We start from the raw sequence: 22206 nt of genomic DNA, 5'->3' as shown, positions 1-22206 counted from the left end.
GACTCTACGAAGAGAAGAGCTTTAAGCAGTGCATTTCTTTGAAGCACCAACAAGACATCAGCTACCTTGCTCAAAGCAGTAGGCAAGCAAGTGCTCAGAGCTGAGCTCCTCTGCTGCCTGCTCAGACTGATTCTCACACAGCACACCTGGCTGCCCCAGCTCTCTACCACTGCCTTCCTCAGAGGTGTCACAGTGACATCCAACTAGCAAGGCTTATGTGGAACAGAAATGCATCCTGCTGTTAAATGTCATGAGAAATGCTTTCAGATAATCAACTGGTATTTAGCAATCAAGTGGCTCAAATGCTCTATTCAGATACTAAAAGAAGGATCTTCCATGCATAATAAAAGAAGGGAAGCGTCATATTTTGTATCACACAAGGACTGAGTTCTCTAATTGGCCAGGACACATGCCCAGGATAATAATCCCCCCTCCTGCTGGCTCCACAAATGTGCCAAAATGATCTTTAATGCAATAACTGATTAAAGCAACCACTGATGCTGGAAACACACCAAAGCACAGTAGTAGAGCTGCTGTTCATAATGCAGAATTATTAAAGCACATGATAACACCACGCAATTTAGCAGAAAACTGTGCTTTGGAAATCATAAAGTTGTCTCTTACCTGCCATACAGCTAAATGGCTGAGTGAAAAACACCATGATCATACATGTTTTAACAGAAACAGGCAGCAATCAAGATTTTTGTTCTCTTACCTCTCCAAATTCTTCATACACTTGTTCAATGTAAGTGGTCCCCTTCCTTCCTGGAGAGACCTCTCCCTGTATTTCTGACTGATCACTCTCGCTTTCATTTGTCTTCCGGCTGTTCTCATGTGCTTCATTCTCTGACTCCTCAATGTTGTCTCTCTCTGACTTGTCCGAAAAAGCATCATTTTCCAAATGGTGATTATTCTCCAGGGTTGATTCATTCAACCTGCAACACACAGTTCATTACATGCTTCAGTTTGATTTACAAAGGCTTTTTAAACACAGTAAAAACACCCCCAGGACTCAGAACAGGGTGTGCAGACCAGGAAAATCTCAGACATTGATTTCCTTAATAACAAGGGTTTTATCACAGAATGAGTTAGATACTTTCCATCAAAATTTTCCCCTCTACATTGCACTTTTCAAAATGTTCCAGCTCCATTTACCCACCCTTACACAGCCCTGCTGCTGGCTCTAGATAGGAGCCCACAGACCAGAGGGATACAGAGCAAGTGCACTCCACCAACTCTACACTGCTGATGAGAGAACCAAATTATCCATCAGGAGAGATTTTTCCCTTTACAGAAACCAATCAGTGAATTGCAGCACATATGAAAAAGATGGCATTATGGGATACCTTTTTTTTCCAGTGCTATTGCTATTTTATTTCAATAGAAGATGGTCCTAAGTCAGCCCTACTGGAAAAGACAAATTTAAAAACTAATAAAGGCAAGTATTTTCTCACACACATACCCCTCTCTCATCCACCAGGCTAACCTGGGGAATGTGCTTCCCCCAGATGATGCTGTGTGGGAGAATAGAGTTGAAAGCACGGAGTGCACAGTTGCATGTGAGAAGAACTCCGAAATTGCAACAGCATCTAAGGGAAAGCATGGAAGGTAACAAGCTTCATGCTCAGTGATCCAGACAAAAATGCCAAAAATTCTCTCTCTTGTAACCTATAGCATCCGCATTTGAAAAAGCATAGGTAGTTCCTATGACACATGGCAAACGTAATTACACAGGCCAGAGGTCAGGTGCTGAAAAGTATTCACTAAAAGCACTTTTTTTCAAGTGGTATCTCTCATGGGAAACAGTTTTCCTTATTCAGACATGTCTGCAGACACATTACCTCTTCCTTGGCCTGGCCTAACACCCATTTGCTGAGCTTCTCAGCTTGTTTTTCCTCTGAAAATTTCTCAAAAAACTGGAAAATTGCTCCTGGATAGAGAAATAAAAAAAGATTTCCAACTATACAAAGGGTTTCAGAGGATCGAACCAGGCTCTGGATCTTGAAGAGTTCTGTAACCTCCTTAAGTCATTCTTCCTCTCCAAGATTTCTCATACATGGGAATGTTCTGTCAAGCATCAAACTTCTCTATGATGGGCGTTTTCTCAGGCAATTCTGGTCATGTTCCAATTTTTACTCAGAATGAATGCTGAAAGTTCCCACCCCAGTCTTATTTTCTATTTTTAAAAGATTTTTAAAATATATTTTAAAAGGCATTGTTAGGTTGAGCCAGATTAATTTTTTTTTTTTTTAAAGCAATGGAAGAATCAGAACACAGAACTGGCATCAGCTTTTCAGAAGATCTCAACTTCCAACTATGCACTGAAATAACCTCATGATTTTAAACTTGCCCAGCAAACCACATTGTGACAGCCACAGCTCAGTTTCTGGCAGAGCCCAGTTTCCAGACTTCTTCTGGAAGTGTCATCTACAGCTTTCTGTGCCTTTAGAAAACCTCTCTTTTAATTCCATTTGTAAATATATGTATGTCTGCATATATATATGTACATATACAGTGTTTATATAGACAAACCATGAGGTTTTTTAATTGACAGTTTTACTGTACAATAAAACTAAGATAATAAATGGGAGTCAATGACCAGCACTAATAATTTGCAATCAGACATTATGTGTCTTCACTGTTCCAGTGCCAGGATGTTAGCTGTCTTTTTTAGCCAGCAAGCAGCAAATGTAACGGCTGATACCCAAATACACCGGAGGCACAGATTACACACACATGAATTTAAAATAATAAAGCAGAGAAAAGATGAGGAGAGAGCTGTCTGGAGAGATTATTCCATGATTCCTCAGCACAGTTGTTTCCTGGATGGTATGTCCAGGAAAATATTAGTTTTTGATAATTTAGATATCTAATTTATTTCTTAATTTTTCAATGGTCAGGTAAACATGTGAGTGTTGTCTGTGATTGCTTCGCTCCCTTTACCTAGTAAAAGTCTTCTCCATGGGGGGAAAGAATACTTGAAAGAACAGTTCATTACAGGGCTTTTAGTTAATGGTTGAGAAGTAGCACTTGTTCCTATTTCACATTTCTAAGAAGAGCAAGTTTTCCAGAGTCACCTGCCTCACATTTGGGAAATATTTGAAGTTTAATGGAGTAAATTATTCTTTTCTTAGTTTTCTCTTACTACCACCACCACCCCCCCACCCTAGTATTTTTTAAGGATTTCAGATTTAGTCCAAGAGCGAAATCAGATTCATATGATAGTCCACTCAACTGTGCACTGATTACCCATTACCACAAACAAGGCAAGACTTAATACATCCAGAGCCATGGAACCACTCTGGGGAACAAAAGGGAAAAACAGATGATTCTCCTTCTGAGGATCAAACATGAGATGCTGAAGTGCAGCCAGGCTCTTCCTCCAATGAGAATCTCCACTGAATATATGTGATATGTTAAAAACAAAAGCTATGCCATGAGCTTGGCCAGCCAATCAATGTGAAGACTTCCAAGGGGCTTCCAGTGAGATTTGGACCACACTCCAAAATCTGGGGGGGAATGACTATGCTAAAAGTCAACACTGGGTAACCTGGCATTTTTCATGACTAATTTACTGTTTCAGCATATTAGAGTTCTCTTACAGCAGTGCTTCATTCCCTAAGTGGCATTCCTGAAAACATCAGTTGGTGACCAGGACTTCTTTGAGTCTGATACTGCTCTTCTGCACAAAGCAAAGAAAAAACTTTGGCTCTTGCAAACAAGTAACCAGCCAGATTCCCGGGACTGCTGGAGATAAGATGCGGAAACCACAAGAAATACAACTTCATATTACAAAGAAGAGTTCCTGGTGCCCTATAAGTATCTTGTCTAAAATCACTGATTTACGCAGCACTTAAGCCTTTGATTCACTCACACAGTTCTCTCTCTTATTTTTGTATGCTACTAAAGACATGGATTTTGAAATCACTTTATAATCTTGATTTGTTTCCCAGCAGGAAAGGAGCAAAGCAGCCAGCAGACAAATGCAACTTTGGCTCAAGAGAAAGTCTGCCTTTGCCAGCTCCCAGGGGGGTTTGTTCTCCCTATAATATCCATCATCTTCCCTTTCTTTTTCTGTTCTTGACAGAGTAGTTTGGCTAATTTGAAGATAGAGTTAAATGTAATTAACTGCCCTCCCAACAACTGCATGCCAATTTAATTGGTAAGATTCCCTGTAGGGAAAGCATTTAATTAGAAGGACTGAATCCCTGTGAGGAAGCTGCTGTCACTGGCAAACCAAAACCACGTTGCTCAGCACTTGCACAGTTTGGGTTTTGCATTCTCCCTCATTTAAATGTTCTTCATTCCTTCAGGGATGACAGCAAGTCATCCTCCTGTCCTGCAACCATCAAACTCCCCCGGGCTTTAAGTACTGGGTAGTTTGGGTACACATTCCCAACAGTGGCAGCGCTCAGAAAGGAGTGTCCAGATGACCACATGCTGAATGCCCAGCTTGAACCAAACTCAGCTAGAATTTTAAGAAAGAAATGTAAGAAATACCTGATTGCAATTGTGGGTACTCTGTCCTGAAAACTCTGTGATGTGTGCTGCTACTACTGAGTCCCATATTTCAAGGGGGCTTTTAATACTGGACAACTAAGAGGTGAAATAGAGGCATCACTTAAGCAGCATTCACACATCATTTTCTGAAGAAATACTTTACTACATTTTTAACCCTATCTTCTGCATGGGCTTACAGTAGCCTGGGGTTTGCCTCAATGTCCTCAGTGCCACAGGCTCCATCTTAATATTATGTGTATTTCTGTGCACACATCCATCAGCCAAAAAACAAGTCCACTGCACTCTTGAATTCATTATCACAGCGAGCACAAAGACTCCCATGCATAAGGAAAGTATTATGAAAGAAGCCCACAAGTACTAGGGCACATGATGTGGTAAGATATTAGATTTCCTTTTCTTCTCCCACTGCTTTTCAGTAAAACTCTTCTTCAAACTGTAGATAAAAACCCAAACAGCAGGACTGGAGAGCGCATGCTGGGATAATCAGAACCTATCAGGGCAAAGGGCAGACTGAAACGCTGCCACCCCTTTGGTCCCATGGGGCCAGAGATACCTTCATACTCTGAAGAGGACTCAGACCCCTGCTGTTGTTATAACAGAGACCAAGAAAACCTCTTAAAGGTGAGGTCCTGCTCTGCAAGGCATCATCTTTGCAGACTGCAAGAATTGCTACCCTAGATACTGCATAACTGATGGTGCATTGCTGTGAGCTCTAAAAGTCACATTCCAATCAGCAGAACTAGAAATAGACACTACCTCCCCCAGTTCTCACTCCAAAGGCCAAATGTCTATTCCAGGAGGATTTTTGAAGTTGCTTATTCAGCTATAAACAACAGAAAGGCCTAGGGCTTTTTACTGTGTAGAGAGCTTTGATGTTCCAAAATGCTGCAGTAATACCAGGAATATGAATAGAAAGGAGGCTGTAGGGACTCTTTTCCCTTTACGTAAAAAAACTTATCTGATTCATCGAGGAAGAAATTGGACACCCCTCAAAACCCCTGTAGAGAGAGAAAGTAATTATAAAACTAAGGATGTAGTGCGTGCACTCTGCTGACTGTGACACAGTATTACTAGGGAAGAGTACACATTATTAAAAAATAGATCAGACTCAGAGCCATATGTGCTAGCAACACACAGACATTGTTAGTGACTGTGTCTGTGTAACTACAGCAGCTAGATTCTGCAATCTTTACTCAGGCAAGCCATTTTTCATGCTGGCATCCCCACACACCATTTTGGCCCAAGCAGGGGACAGAAGAAAATTGTTTATGTACAAATACAGCTGAGTTTTCTCCCAGCCCGTGTGTTCAAGCATTAGGTGGCAACACCAAGCCCATATATTATCTAGGGATGAAGCAGCAGAACACACAGATTTGTTTTTAAACAGGTTTCCTCACTGAACTCTGCCTAGATTACAAGTTTGAGCCATAGTTAATGCCCTTCTCTGCGCATTAAGGAGTAACAGCCCCATCTTACTGGAAGAACTCCTGGTCTGACATAGCACTGCTGTGCAAGAGGTGGTTGAGCCCTGCATGTGCAGAATCACTCGAGCAGTTCACTTCTCCATCCTTTCCCTGCTTGGAGGCACTGAGCCGGAAGAGGCTGGAGCAACGCAGGGCAAGCTCCAAAGCATCCAGCCAGCATCGGCCTGTGAAAACAAAAGGAATTATTGAAGCATAGCAGAGTAAATAACACCATTCATGCATTGCTTCTCAAAAGCTTCTTGCCTGAGAATAAAGCTCATTATCATTACAATTCAGGAAGTCACTGTGTAGAATATATTTTTCATATATATATATATTTTATATATATATATAAAATATATGAAAAATATATATTTATATATATATATATATAATATATATATATATATATTTACATATATATGTAATCCATAGGTTATCTGGCCAGGAATGTGTTTTAGTGGTTACATGAGTAATGTATCTGCATGGGTGATACAGCGGGAAGCTCACCTCAGCTCCCTCTTCCCTAATAATATCCCCTTCTAATTCCCCCACAACTTGTTCACATCCCATTGCCCCTTTCTGATTTAGTCCGAGATGCAGGGAATCTGTGTGGGTACAGTGCTTCCACACCATCCAGCATCTCATGTCTGCAAGTAATACACTCCCCAAAACCCATTCACCACCTGGCATGCCTATCTCACACACGTCCCAGTGGCAGGGAGGTACCAGGGCACTGAGCTGCGTGAGACAGGTCCCTGCTTACTCTGGGATCGCTGAACCACAGCCTGCTCAGGGGTCCCATGCTGGCTGCAGTGCTGCAGTAACCACCATTCCAATCAAGATCCAGGATAGTCAATATGTGGCAGAGCGATTGAGACTAGAGAAAGTTTCCGGGCTGTTCATTTTCCCTCTTTATCTGCATTTATTTTTTTTCTATTCCTTCTCTCTGCCTGGTCCATCAGATAATCTGGGTGGGGCATCATTTTTTCTTATCTTGCCACAAAAAAAATCTTTACCTGAAGGATCCATTTTGCAGAAATTATAAGCATGGCACAGAGCCAAGGCAAACTGCAGCTCCCATGTACAGCCACACTGGATTTCCTTATGGCCTGCACAGCTCCCCCAGACAGACAGCAAATGAAAAGTACAGGAATCCAAGCTGACAAGGCTACAAAGCTGTGTGTTACAGCTCAACCACCACAGTGCTGGTGCTGCTGTACTCCTGGAAGCACCTGAAAACAGCCTGCTTCTGTAGTGCAGTAGTAGTGCATTAATTAGGCCAGGGCACCTGCAAATTAGCTGAACATTTGAGAATTGAACTATCAAGGGAGTTATCCTCTAATTTCAAGCTTCTAAAACAGAGCTCTTCATTACACTTCTCAGAATACACTTCACAATAATTAGAAGTATGATTGAGAGACAGTGAAGGAAACAAAGGATTTTGCTGTAGCAAAGGCAAATGGTGCAAACAGGGTTTCCCTGGACCACATTCATTCCTGGTCCCATTTAGCAAAATTTCCCATTAGATTCTTTTCTATAATGCAGCGTCAAGCACATGCATAGATCTCACTGGGATCCTGCTGCTCTCCTGGGCAGAATTCCCATCAACTTCAATATGACCAAAATTTGGCTCTGTAAGATCAATGAGAGTTTTAAAAAAAATCTAGAATGTGTATATAAAGAAATGCTTATAAATTAAGAGTGGCTTTCAGTGCTTGCTTTGATACAAAGCTGGAACCAGAAAAATAATACCTCAAGTCTTTGAAGAATTGCACTTGAACATTTAGCTACAAACACTGCAGAGCCCCAGTCATTTATTCTAATTTTATTCAGTAAATTCCTTCAGCATCAGCTTCTGATTTAATAATAACATCACAAATTATAGTTAATAAAAGATTAGAAAGGTTGAATGCTGTTGGAATTGATTTTGCACTATTTTGTATTTAACAAATATTCTTGCATTAAGGCTTTACAGGCAGAGATTTATTTCCTTCTCACTATGTGGAGGATTTGCATGGATAACCCATTAGAGTTAACGGCTGCACTGAGCACAAATCCACCTCCTCCTACATATTCCTTCTCCCCCAAACCCACCACTATGCAAATCTGTTTCAGGCTGTGCAACACAAGGGAGCACATTGCTGCTCAGGCTCCCTGCTTTGACTCTCCTCTGCCTTTAAATTTGCTTTTCTTTTCCAGTTCCGCAGAGTGAGAGCTGTGTGATTTGACATTTGCAAATGCTGCATATGCCAAGATATTTTTGTATTAACTAGGCTGTTAAAATCAGGTGCTTTGACAGGTAGGTTGATTTGTAGCAGCATGAGCCCTTTGAGGTAGCACCAAGGTCATCTCCTCAGTGCTCTGCAGCATGTACAGGTACACTCATTATTCAATGATGGCTGAGTCAAGGGTGGCCCCAAGTCTCCCTCAGACATTTCCCTCCCTGGGGATGTAGATAGAGCAGCCCACGCTGGCCATGACCCATGGGCAGCTCTTTTACCCCCACCCCACTGCCACAGGTGTTCACCACTACTGACGTGACCTTACAGGCTTGGTCAAAAATTTGGGGCTCACCACGTCACCAGAGGAAATTTCTACACAATATATCAATATATCTAGGGTTTGCATCTCTTCAGGTAACTCCCTGGGAGGTGTTTTGAGAAACTTGAATCTTTTCTGAAGTCTTATTTCAAGATCTTAAATTAAAAAAAAAAAACAAAAAAAAGGAAACAAACAAAAAAAACAAAAAAACCCCCAAAAAACATTAAATATTCATTTTAATAGTTCCAGGCAGATATACACAGCTTTAGAAGAACTTCTGGTGGGTGCATCAGCAGCCAGCATTCCTTGTGCCCTGCAGCAAACTGAAATGGCATCAGTGTATATACCCTTGTTTTCATTTCTAGCAGAAACAGAAGGGATGCAGAGCACCCCAAGCCCAGAAATGGGCCTTCAGCCATCAGGTGGTGCTGTGAATCCAAACAAACATATTTGTCACTAGCCCACATGTAAAATACGGACTTACCTCTGCAAATATAAAGGTAACATTTTCTGCAAGTCAATGGCGTGTTAATTGCAGCATAAACCCATAAAATTATATCCTCTCAATTACAGGGATTGCGCACAAGATAAACCTGTTTCCTTGCTAAAGGTCTCTATGAAATGTTTTTGCATTGGAGTGACCTTTCTATTGAGCTGTGTTCTCCTGGATTGTGAAGATGATACAAAAATGCTAGCATTTGGATTACTTAATTGCTTACCTGACAAGTCTACTCACTCCCTCAGGAACTGCAAAAGGGGGAGAAACAAATGTGGTCACATAATTAAAGGTTGCCACCTACAGTCATGGTACTGCATGAAGGCTTCATGGCTACCTTAATTCTCACATGTTCTAATTTTGAGTGGGTGACTCAAATAGGGTTTTTTTGTATCCAGGGTAATTAGATCAGAAAAGAATGTATAATGTGGGTTCCTTCAGAGAGGAATGGCAGCCCAAAAGGGTGCATATGAAAGAAGCAAAAAAAAAAAAAAGAAGTTACAATAATATCCTTTTAGGAGGTCTGGAGCTGTAAAAAACTGCAATCAATTATCAGTTATAATTTTTCACAAACTGTGGCTTAAACTGAACATATGTTTAAATCCTAAAGAAAAACCCAGAAGCATATTGTCAGCTTGTGGCAGAATCTCCCCATGAGCTTTTAAGATCTCCTCAAATTAAATTATATAGAAACAGCGAATTGTTTACATTGGAAAATACCTCTAAGATCATCAAGTCCAACTGTTAATCCAGCACTGCCAAGTCCACCATTAAACCATATCCCATAGTGCCACATCTGCATATCTTTTAAATACACGCAGGGATGGTGACTCAGCCACTCCCCTGGGCAGCCTGCTCCAGTGCTCATCCACCAAGCAGGTCACCTTGTCATAGAAGGAGATCAGGTTGGTCAAGCAGGACCTGCCTTCCCCAGACCCTGGCTGGCTGATCCTGATCCCTTGGGTGTCCTGTACACGCCTTGAGGAGCAAACAGGAATCACTATGGCTCCTTGCAGGACACTGGGTCAGCAGGGCACTGCTGGCACCATGAAAAAACCTGGAGGCTGCAAGGCTGAATAGCAGCAGGTATGTGCTTGCACCAACCCTTTTTTTTTTTTTTCACAGACAAAAGGAACTACTAAAACCAAGAGACAAAAATAATTTCTTCTCCCTCTTGGAAAAAAAACAAAAACAAAACAAAAACAACAGAAGGTGCTTATGATGCTAACCTAGGTTCAGTTCAAAGAAAATCTTGAGTCTGTCCTAGTCTTTGAAGAGATCTAGAATTACAAAACTATCTCACAGGTCAGAAACAGGCAGCACTGAAAACACAAAGCTTTTCAGTTTTGAAATTCTTTTTGAAAACTCTTTTTGAAATTCTTTCACCTAGAACAACTCATAATCTGATGTGCCAAGTCTATCTGCCGCACTTTGTAACAGCTGGTCACAGAGGACACAGCTCTCAGCACTCACCAGAAAGAAAAATCTGCTCTAGATGGAATCACACCATTATACACAGAAATATCAGTCTGGGATTATACTTCTTTTCCACTGCATTCCTGTAGCTACAGAACACCTGGGATGAATCTCTTGCCAATTAAGACTTCAAAAGGATCACACTGAGCAACCACGCATTCCTCCAGAGAGGCATCACTAAGAGAGCATTATTCTTGAATTATTAAAGTCCTCCAGCTTTGGCCTCATGCCTCACATTTACAAGATAGATGCTTTTGAAAATCAACCTGAAGTAGACTGTCACCTGGAAACGATGAATTCTTGCTCAAGTGCACACAAATCAGAAATTTGTGAGGAAGAAGCTGATTTGGTTCAGTCAGTGAACATTAAGGTCACTGTATTCAGCTGACTGCTTATTTTGCTGTGCCACTTGGGTGCCTGCCTGCATGATTTCTCGCACTTTGGCTGTCAAGATGCAAGGACGTGAGCTCTCAGTTAGCTCCAGGTACAATTTATGCAGTGAACTTAATGAAATCTTGTTGCAAAAGCCTGGATCTTAAACCACTGTGAAAGGTCTAAGGAATATGAAACACAGACATAAAGTTAAAAAGATAATCTATTTTCTCCAGAGCTGCCAGGACCCAGAGATGTATTTCATTGTTAACTTGGTTTCAAATTGCAATCTTCCTTGTGGTTCTTTGCTCCTGTGCGTGACCCTTATTTCAATAACCTAATTTCCTCCCCAGATGAGAACATCAGTTTGGGGGGGAAGGGCTAGACGCCCTTCAGAAAAGAAACAACTCTGTAAGCCAGACCATCAGGATTTCCACACAACTGCATCCACACCAGGCAATGGAGGCTACCCAATGCACACCTGAAGCAGAGGGCAGACATAAGGAATAAAATGTAAGTAGGGTTTATAATTCCACTGTTAAGATTTTAACCCTTGGTAATCTGCCACTTTGAATTCCATTAGTAGGAATGCACCCTGTGGCAGCAGAGCCCATGGCAAAGTGGAGATCCTCACGGTGAGATCTAAGCAGGTGACTTAAAATGCTTAGAATGCACCAGTTAAACCTCAGAGGCAGATGCAGAATGGTCTCAGCAGGAAGCCTGGGACAGATTTAACCTACTAATTTTAAGTCACTCTTCAACATAAATCTGAAATGCATGCACAGTCACTGGTTTGGAAAAAGCAGTCTTCTTTGAAACTGCTACGAAAGAAAGACCCTGCACCTGTGCAGGTTGAGCCCTGTAGGCTGACATGACCTTTCCAGAGGCTGATGTTTAAAACACATCAAAAAGCAGACTGCTGCTCTGGTCTGTGAATGTGAAATCTGCTGTAGCTGGGCAGTGGTTCTGCAGATCATCCAGAAGTCAAAATTTTAAATCCTACCAACAGTCTGTCACAGATGGTACAGCAGAGGGGCAAAAGGGGATTCTGAGATGCTGAGAGAAAAAGCAGGCCATGTAGCTGCTGATCATGATACGGTTGCCTGGATGGCTGAACTGTACATCTAACATATGCTGCAACTCAATATTTCCCAGCTAGTCAGAGGTCTCCATGAGTTAGTTATATCTGCCAAATGCTTTGCTGTTCATTCCCCACTACTGACATGGGAGACTGTGTTAAGAAGAACACGGCCAGGACACTTACTCAGAGATGCTGTAGATTCACACATTATTGCACCATGTGGGGAGATGTGAACACACTACAAATATACACAAAGGCCCAGATCCCACCTGCCCCATTTGTCTCATTTTAGTTGAGCTCATTTTAGTTCAATCTCCTGTCTCGTATCCTCTAGGTTTGTCCAGTGTGTTAAAGAAATGAAACAAACTCGGGCACACCCTTTTGGAGATGCCTCTTTACACCAAGTGAAGCGATGTAACAGTCTAAAACCATTTCAGTCCTGTTGTCCGAGTTTAAAATCAAGCCATATAAATTGCAAAGTACAAGCCTTAATTTCCTGCAGTTTACACAGAATTCTTTAAATGTAGCAGTTCCTGCTCCTTATGTCTTTGTCTGCATATGTTTTACATGACCTACTGATGTTAATACATCTCCAAGTATGACACTCATGTGTTTTGGCCATTTGTCAGGACATGAGTTTGGGAGGAAGCTGTTCTTCCCTCTTGTCTGGAGATTCACATCCTGCCCTTCCGACACAAAGTATAGCCACTTTCCACAGCTCACTGACCTCAGCTGTGAAGCCAAATACTCTCATTCAACTGAAAATTACACCATTTCTCATGCTAATATTTCTCGTGCCAATTCAGTATCAATTTTTTGGTGAAGTCCACTGCTAAATGGACAGATCCCAAAGCTTTGGTTTTCATGATCACCTCATCAAACTCAGAATCTACCATGCATAATGTGGGTGGTCCAAACCTGTGCAGGTGGCTCTAGGACACTGCTGGTACTGTTCAAGAGTTTGCATTTTGCCTTGAACCAATAGCCCAAGTTATTTTATACATACACATTTAGGATATTTGATTGAGAGGCACCTCAGTTCCTCCTCCTTCCCTTGATCACATTAGCTTTCCATCTAACATTAGGACCCTACTGGAGAGAAGCAGCAAAGTAAAGGAAAATCACACTAAACTGAAAGTAACTCTGTTTTGATCTGCCTGGCCTCTGCATGCTTCCTAATAATCTTGGACAACATCTTGGCTTTCAAAATGTGTTCCAGTAACTCACTATTTTAAGTTCTTTTGACACTGGAGACACATAATAATTCACTGGGCAGAAAACTTCCCATAGGCATTTCAGCACTGAAAATTCTCACGTGCCAGGAATGTCCTTTTTGTGCTTTTCCACCACGTGTTGTATGACCCAGAGAGATCACATCTAGAAAACTCTTATCTCTGATGATCTCTTGAGAGCTATTGCTACCTTAGGAGAATTATAAGGTTAGTTAGAACAAATCTAAAGCTCTTCTACTCCATGTAACTGGCCTATGGCAGACATTGTAAAAAGATAAGAGTAGAAGCTCAGCCAGTGGTCTCTTTGCCAGGCTGCCTCTATGGTTTAATCATTAATAATTAAATTAGTGGAAAGACAAGTGCATGGGTCTGTATGGAAATAATACTTTATAAAATCTGGATTGACAGACAGTTGTTGAAGCTATTTGGTTGCCTAAGAAGTCTGTGGGACTGTACTGTATAACTGTTCTGTGGTCTGTGTGTATAAGCAGGGTTTGAAATGCCTCTAATTTAGCAGCTCTACCCTACAGTCTCTTTTTCCCACAAGAGATTATTGCATCAATCTATCTCTTCCTAGGTGGGGGATATTTGGAGCCAGGTTAGAATCCTGTACTCCTTTACACAAAAAAGCTACAAAAGCATAATATTTTAGGAAATAGATGTGTTTCTGTGGGTCTATATAAGTTCTGCTTATTTTCATATAATTTCATTACACTGATATCTGCAAGCAGGTTTCACTGTCAAGATGGTGTCCCTCACCATGAACTGTCCTCTTTTCACTTCAGGAAGAAAATAGCACAGAAGTCTGCAATGAAGGAGGGTTTCCTCCTATTCTAAGTGTCATGTCAAAGGTGCATTTGCATTGTTTCATTTCCATCCCTTAGGAAAATGTAAAACCTAATCACTGGAACAGAAGGACACTACTCACAAAGTCCATTTCGCTTCATAAGAAGTCCTTATGTCCCTAGAGTTACTCTAGATAAGACCAAAAGGAGCATAAGGATAGATGAGCCCCCTTGGTGGAGTAGGTGAAAAATATGCATAAAATGAACAGCCTGGGTTAATTTGCTATGAAAAAAAAATAGAGTAGTCTGAAGGTCAAATGGAATGAAAACATGGTTTTAATCTTCTTAACTACTTATAAATCACTGATATTTTAGGTCCTCTGAAGTAATTTACAGAGATTTTCACATAGCAAGCTGGCATGTCTGTTTTACACTGACCTAAATTTACCTTCCATAATTTTGCAAATTCCCAGAATGATATTTTACATGTGGCGTCACCAGCATCTGGGCCTGCTATACTGCAAACCACAGCAGAAAGAGCTCACAGCAAAATTCAGGTGGCTGAAAGACATCTACTGACAGCTCTTCAATATTACCACGCCATCCTCCTCCAACAGATCCCTCTCTAGAGTAAGATGCAGGCAGATAAGACAACAAAGTCTCTGCTGAACTGAGGATGCAGAGCCCTCTTCATATCAGTTTTGGGACCTTTATTTTATACTGACTTAGTGGTTTTCCCCAACTGGAAGCCAAAGTCCTTCTTCCATACACATGGCCAGAGAGGTGGCTGTTCTGTGATGGCAACAAAATGTGCCAGAAGTCTGCCTGACCTATTCCAACCATTGCTAAGAGCAGTATTTCAAGCTGGGTGAGCCATTCTTTTTTTCCTTTATACATTTTAATAAGCTATTTTCTTAACTAGCAGGAAGTATGCTATCTGGAGAAAGCAGACAAATCTCCAAACTTACCATCTGATTCGGAGGCTGCTCTGAAAATCAAGTAGCTGCTGGGAAGAGGTTGAGTGATCGAACCAACATTTTCTCCCTTTGGTCCCTGGAAAGGCACACAGACAGAAAGGTGTAAGGCATGGAAGCTGCAATGGACTGTTCAATGTCTTTCCACCCTTCCCAGGCAGAGTGTGCATGTTTGTGATAGGAAAGAAGGCAGGAGCAGATGGAGTAATTTGGAGAGACTCATTAGTAATCATGATACTGCTGCTGCAGCTCCAAGGCAGTAATGAGCTCCTATGAAAATGAGGCTTGGTCTAACCTATGCTCAGCCCAAAACCTGCTATGTTTATTCTGATATGCAGGAGTGGAAAGATCTTATGGCTGTCACTTGGGATAAAATCAGTCAAACCTCTGTGCAACACCAGAAGGAACTGCTCCATGAGGTGCACGTGGAGTCTGCTTGCAGCCAGACACACTCACAGTGAAACACCCTTCACAAAAGCAGCAGAGCCACACCTTGTGCTTTGAGTGCCTCCAGCAGACAGGCAACAGCAGCTCCCCTGGAAGTAAATGAAGGGGAAACTCCATCCTGAGTCTGTGGGAAAGGTGAAGAAGGGAAAACCACAGATGGAGGACCAAAGGTCCTCCAGCATGAGCACACCCTACTGGATTGCAGTCCTTCACCTTTAAATCCAGAGAACACTTATGCTGTGGTGTCTGGGGTGACAGCCACATCAGGCTTTGCTCATTTTATGCTGCCTTTAGTTTAGAAGCTGTGGCAATAAAAAAAAAGAAAGTGTCTTGTAAGCATCCTGCTACCATGCTTTCAGCATGACCCTCCAGAAATGATGCCCAGGGAAGTAGAGTCCATCCTGGATGAGACATTTCTTTGATTAGAACCACAGGCTCCCTCCTTGATCTCCTCCCTGCTTCCTTCTCTTCTGAACTCCAGAAGATGCTAAGAAAAAGAAGTTCCTGTATGCAGTGAACACAGCTTCATACTCTTTATGGTATGGACTTTGTGCCATAACCTGACAGAAATAAACAGAATTTCCTCCTCCTCCATTGCATTTTCAAAGTGACCCAGCCTACTCCAGCTCCTTCTCTTCCTCACTTTGTAACAACACAAAAGCAGATCCTTTTTCAAATATGCAGACATTATGTCAGAAATAAAAACAGGGCACAAAACATCACCAACACTCACATGACCACTATGTCACACCTGCAGGGGGGAGCAAGAGATTTTCTCCAGGGTGCTCCAACAGAGATTTCTTTGACTTTCTAGAGAATACCACAAAATGCTGAAAATCTGCAGGCAGATTTTTGCAGTTTGACTATTACTCTCCTCCCTTACGTGGGCCTTTATAGTATCCAACCTATTCCTTGAAAGAAGGATTTCTCTCTCCCAAGTTGATAAGCATGGAACTGTAACTGCTACTGAAAACTGCTCTTGTACACAAGTGCCTCACTTTAAATAGTGAGTTTAGCTATTTTTTTTGTTTTTAAGTTACACTCAGAAAACAAAAATTTGGACAGAACTTAAAGTAGGAAAAGCATCAAATTGTATCTGAGTGTACAAAGATGAAGGGTTGAGAAGACAACAGTCTCCAGTCAAGCTTTTTGCTTTCACATCTGTGGGGTTCCTCTGCTGCCAGGAGAAACTGGGATCCTTCTTAGTCATGTTCTCTTTCCCCTCCCCTCTCCCACAAGAGGTTCACTGTTTAAAAATTAAGACTGTTTCAAGGCTTAATAGTCAGGACTGGCAAAGTTGAGATTTGATTTGTAAACCAGAGCAGAGCAGCTTAAGACATTACTAGTGACATTAATGCAATCAGGCATCATTCCCCATGGCATTTTTCCTTTCAGTTGCTTGCAGCCTAGCAGGGTGTTGGAGAACTATTGATAACACCATTACTTGTTTTTTTTTTAGTGCAGAGGTGGATATTTGCTGTGTTTGAGGAAAACCTCCACAACCTAATAGTACAGATACACAGAGACAAGATTTAAAAATAAATAAATAAATAAATAAATAAATAAATAAATAAATAAGGAGGGGAGATGGGAAGGAAGGGATAACACAAGATCCTAACAGGCATTCAGGCATGTTGATTAACTCTAAAAGCAGGCAGGTCACTCTATCAAAGAAACATATTCAATAGTAAGGCATGTTCATGCATGAAGGGGGCCACTTCCAACAGAAAAAACCAACCAACCAAACAAACAAAAAGCCAGAGAAGGCCATAAAAATAAAACTAGCATCTGCAGATTAAATGTTCGGTATCTGCCCAGTACAGATAATTATGCTTTCTGTCTCCCAGCCTTTGAGCATCATGCCAATGACCATCTCTCACTGAAAGGGCTGTCCCAGCTGCACCAGCACCCAGAGCCCAGCTGCAGCCCCTGTACAGAACAACTAAGAAAGTACAACCTTCAGATCATTCCTGTCTTTACATCTGATTTGAAACTCAAAAGGCATTATGAAACAAGGGGTGACTGGGTTTTGAAAAATAGAGAGAACTGACAGTTTTGGATAGTATGACAAGACATCTCAGAGAGTCATAAAACAATGCTTAAAAAAACGGGGGGGGAAAAAATCTCCTTAACAGTACTGTGGATAACCACAAGAATGAAGATGAAACTGCTGTGTTCTGCAGTGGAATAACAAGTAGAAAAGCAGCAGTGCAAGACCATTGCTAGAACTTTTTCTTTAAAGGAATTACTCAAATTCTTACAAATCAACAAAATTCAAATTATATCTTTTCCCAGATGCAGTGGGTCTGACCCCAACTTACTTATTGTTCTAAATAAATGTCAGAACAGGCTGCAGATAATGAAAGCCTTCCCACACCATGCTGTTCAGCCAGCTTCTAAGCAAGCTTGAAGGGAAATAGAACCTATTCTAGAACACTTTTTGGGACAGGCAGGCAAACCCTGCCAGCTGATAGCCCTACAGTCCCTCTGTGAAGCAAGAGGATAGACACCCACACCCTCACATGAATTACTAGGTTGGCATTCCCCAGTCTCCTGCAGCCACCTCGGTAAAATGTCTCTTCCCAGGAGCAGTGTGGGATCACATTGCCTGCACACACTGGACAAAGTGCTTCTGCAGCAGCATTTGGAGTACGGCAGGGAAGCTTTTCTTCTTTTCTTACTGCTGCTTGCACTGCTGCCTGATTTTGGGACCTTGAAGGTTTTGGCCTTGGGTTTACAAACGCCTGGATGGAACAAATAGGTATAAGATCTAATCCATGTGCACTGCAAATGAGTTTCAGGATGAAACTCTCAAAAAGCCAGGGAAGCAGTGTAGAATAAAGAACTCCTTTCCTCAGCAACATGCTTCTAAGGTAGCTCTAGACCCCAGAGAGCTTTATAGGAAAAGCAGTAACCTGGTGTACATATGTAGCTTTCAACTATATGCCATGGCCTTACGTCTTACCTTGAAAGGTGCCCCAAAATCTCACTTTGTTCTAACTGAAGTCAAACGTCTGCACATCGAATTTATTTGGCTAATACTACCTAAAGGCCTAAGGCAGACATTTATTTGTTCCAGGGCTGAATCCCAGAGTTAGCTCCAAACATCTGCTGGGCAGCCAGGCCAGTATGTACAAAGGGTATTCAGTAATTACCCTGAGTAAACTGCAAATGCACTGATGAGACTGAAAGCTGGACCACCAACTCTAGTTTGGATAATCCCTGAAAATTTCACAAGCCATTTTGGCCAACAGTGAAAGGTGTTCATCCAGATCTTATTTCCCCTGTGATGGACAGTAACTTAGGCTTTTTGCTTAAGCTCAGGTGAATCTATATTTCATGAGAAACTGACTTTCTTTGCACAGTTATACACAACCAATGTAGATCAGTCAATTCTGCTCCAGCTGCCTTAAAAAGAGGCTGTGAAACAACACAAAATAAAACAGTATTTTTAGCAGTTTCAGCCTTAAACTGTTGACAGAGTGCAGACAGCCTCTTTGACACCAAGCAGCTCACTGGTGGATTTCTTCCTGATGTGTATTTTGGTGTTTACCTCATGGCTGAAAGCATCTATCACACACAATAATCCACACTGAACTCAGGTTTGAGGGAGCATCCTACTATCCAGCTCAAATGTGGCATTCTAAATATGTCTCAAGAGACGCAGAGTATTATTTTGACTTTAAAATTTAAACCTCTTTGTACACAAACATTTTCAGATATATAGCCCCTTCACATTTAATATACTAATCCTTATTTCTATCACATATTTTCTCAGGAGACACAAGAATTAGATATACACATTTAAATGCATAAACATATTAATAAAACCTCCTCTTTCTTTGGGATGCTTCATATCAAAGGAAGGGCTTCCTAGTGCCACACTTCAGATCTGTCAGCAACTCTGCCTTTCAGTATCTGACTGCACTTTTGATTCTATTTTTCACTACCTCCTCTGACTGTGCTTCTCAGAAGAATTCAGTTGAGCTGTCAAGTCACAAGGAATGTTTTTGTTGACGGACAGTAAATCTTCAACAACCTTCTTGGGTGCATGTTCTGAATTTAAAAAGCATCAAAACTCTCAAAACTGGATAAGAAGCAAGGTAGCATGAAACTTTTGGTTCTTTAAAGAAAAGCAATGCATTTAGGCACAAATCAGAGCTGAGCTGCCAGCAGAAATCATCAGCTCTCACCCCTGGTTGCTGAGGTTAGTTTTAATTCTCTCCTCCTACCTTATTAAAAAAAGGAAAGGCTTTTTATAGTGATTGTATAGCTGTGTTTAAAACTGTTCAATTAACTGCACAGATGAGCACGAGTGTGTCTGCTTGATCTGCTCCCACAGGGCTTCTCCCTTTGGTTAGAACTTCTGATGCCATGACAAGTGCTTTCACTGCTCTCTTGTGAGTCTTTCCATTTCCATTTCCTCTGCTGACCACCTTGCAGCAAGGCATCAACCCTTAATGCCTTATTTACACTTGTGTCTCCTAGAGAATTTACGTCTGCAACTTTGTTTTTGTCACTGTTTTTGACAGGGAAACAAATATAAGAACATTTAATTTTTGTATTTGGGGTATCCAAAAGATGTGGCTCTCAGTGCCTCTCAAGAGGTACTGGGATCTTCCTCTTTGCTCACAGGCATTACATTTTTTTTCTTTTTCTTTTGCCTATTCTTAAAGGAGAGAAGAAAAAGATAAAGCTCTTTAAGATTTACAGGGAGTTATTTCAAGAAGTGTGAAAAACTATTAATCATTTTTGTTACAGGGAGATCCAAAGGTACTGCAGGAGCCACTGTGTGTAGGAAGGGATTGTGTCAGCCTGAAGAATAACTCAAAATGAAGTGGAGAAAATCCTGCTATTTCCATTTCAAAGAAGAGATAATAAGGGCTATCTGAAGTCACACTTTTGTGCAACAGTCAAGGCTTGAGCTGAACACTGAGTTCCAAGTCCATCGCAAACAAATCCAAACCTATGGGGCATTAGAAAAAAAGAAGTCAAATTATAAACCTCCTTTTTTGCCACTTTGCCAACTATCTCCCAGTACTGTGTGAAGCACTTGGTGATTTCTGTGTCCTTGTACTGGGGACTTTAGTTAACTGTGTCAATGCCCAGCTCCTTCTAAAGATGTAGGTCATGGCTTCATACTGCTTCTAGGTACTGAACTTCTTTTCCTGCACTAACACATTTCCTTTTTCCTCAGTCTGTGCAGGCATCTGTACACTGAGAATGATACATCTGTGGAACTAATCACAAGGACTATGTCTCTTTTATGTCATTCAATGATCAAGCTTTGGTATCTTTAATCTTTTAATGAAGTCAATTCGCCACTGCTAACAGCAACTGAATAACTAAATAATATCAGTGATAGGCAATATTGGTGTGCAAAAACTTTGGTGACCAAGAAGAGGTTGTTTGACTCATCAGGACTGTTACCTTTACAGCCCAGATGGATTGATCCAAAGGATGGAACAGTTTAAAGCAGAAGCCATCTTTTTTGGAGGGTCTCTCGATCAGCTCACAAGAATGGAGCAGGATTGTCCCAACCCACTGTCCAATCTTTGGCGTCTTATAAATGAGCAGCACTCCTGGTTTCAGGACACACCAGAGTTTGGTCCAGCTCTTCAGAGTCCCACGAATCTGGAGGACCAAAAAAAGTTGCATCTACATGGTTCCTTAGAAGAAACACAGCATTTATTCAGCATTTATACAGTATTTCCAGCATGTTTACTCCAAGGCTGCACCTAGATACACTTCCTAAGTGACTGTTCCCTGAACAGTCCTAGGGACCTCACAGCAAAATTCCAGAACCTGGAAATCTGGCTATCAGAATCTGGTCTTTGTATTTTTATTACTGGCTTGGTATTCTTCCTATTCTTATTACTAGCTCAGTGTTAGCAGCTTCATTAATTTTTTTAGTCCATCAGCACTGCTGGTCCATGCGAGAGTGATCTGTTAATAATCACAGAGACATGCTAATTAGAACATAGCATATAAAAATGTTATAGCTAGTCTAACTCGACTTATAAGTCATTTTAATAGTGCTCTGCAGAACACTGCTATTAATGGGTTTTGTCAAATACCCCATTTTTAAAAGTACTGTCTCCAACTGGTTTACTTCTCTGTCGAGCTCAATGTGGCTCCTTATTGTACAGAAGACATTAAATCTGATAAGAGTATATTAAAGACAACAGCTCTAAGAATGGAGAAGTTTCTCAGTAAGGTTAGATTTTGCCCAAGGTCTTCCTGCCTTCAGTGTGCATAGGCCAAACCTCAAGTCTTTTCTGTGTTGTTTTTGTGTCACAGTACTATTTGCAGCTCACCAGAAATTTTCAGCCATAGCAAACACACAACAGGTATTCTATGCTTTTAAAACTCTCAATATTTATTTTTCATTAACAGTCAATACTACAGGAAGACTTTACTGCCAACCTAACTTCTCAAATAAACAATAAGCATGTCACTTTTGTGACCTCTGACAATAATTGCAGAACAATGTGAGGTTTTTTACCACTAACTAAATGCAACTGTATTGTTTCATGAGATCCTTAATTTACTTTGTTTTTCTTAAGAGCTATGCATTTGGCAATGTTTGGAAATTAGGTTTTGCCAATATAAATGGTTCAACCAATTCACTAATATTTGAGAAAACTAAATGGCCCCAAAGAAGAAGAAAACCAGTGCTCATTTCTCAATGTCAATTGAGATTTACTTTGCCACACAGAAGTTTCAGGACTTCAATATGAAGCTGTCACTAACCGAGTCTGTGCACAAGGAGAAATTGCAGTTGTCATCAGGTACAATATATTTCATTCTGTGCT

The 22206-nt window shown here is 41.1% G+C and overlaps 1 protein-coding gene across 2 annotated transcripts in view; it reads right to left on the bottom strand.

Moving 5' to 3' along the window:
• The window catches only part of OSBPL5 (oxysterol binding protein like 5), a 59575-nt gene that overhangs the window by 20373 nt on the left and 16996 nt on the right, over positions 1-22206 (bottom strand). Inside the window, exons 6-9 of one of the 2 annotated variants that reach the window (XM_062494512.1) lie at positions 20822-21025; positions 14939-15023; positions 5998-6169; positions 716-935 (exon numbers count right to left, since the gene is read on the bottom strand). In XM_062494512.1, coding sequence (XP_062350496.1) covers positions 716-935; positions 5998-6169; positions 14939-15023; positions 20822-21025 — 681 coding nt within the window. The remainder of the gene's footprint in view (positions 1-715; positions 936-5997; positions 6170-14938; positions 15024-20821; positions 21026-22206) is intronic. The other variant, XM_062494513.1, reaches the window with a different exon arrangement.

The sequence above is a fragment of the Cinclus cinclus genome, chromosome 6, assembly GCF_963662255.1.
Source record: "Cinclus cinclus chromosome 6, bCinCin1.1, whole genome shotgun sequence".
NCBI lineage: Eukaryota > Metazoa > Chordata > Aves > Passeriformes > Cinclidae > Cinclus > Cinclus cinclus.
Note: the sequence above shows the minus strand (reverse complement) of the source record. Positions and strands in the feature narration are given on the sequence as shown.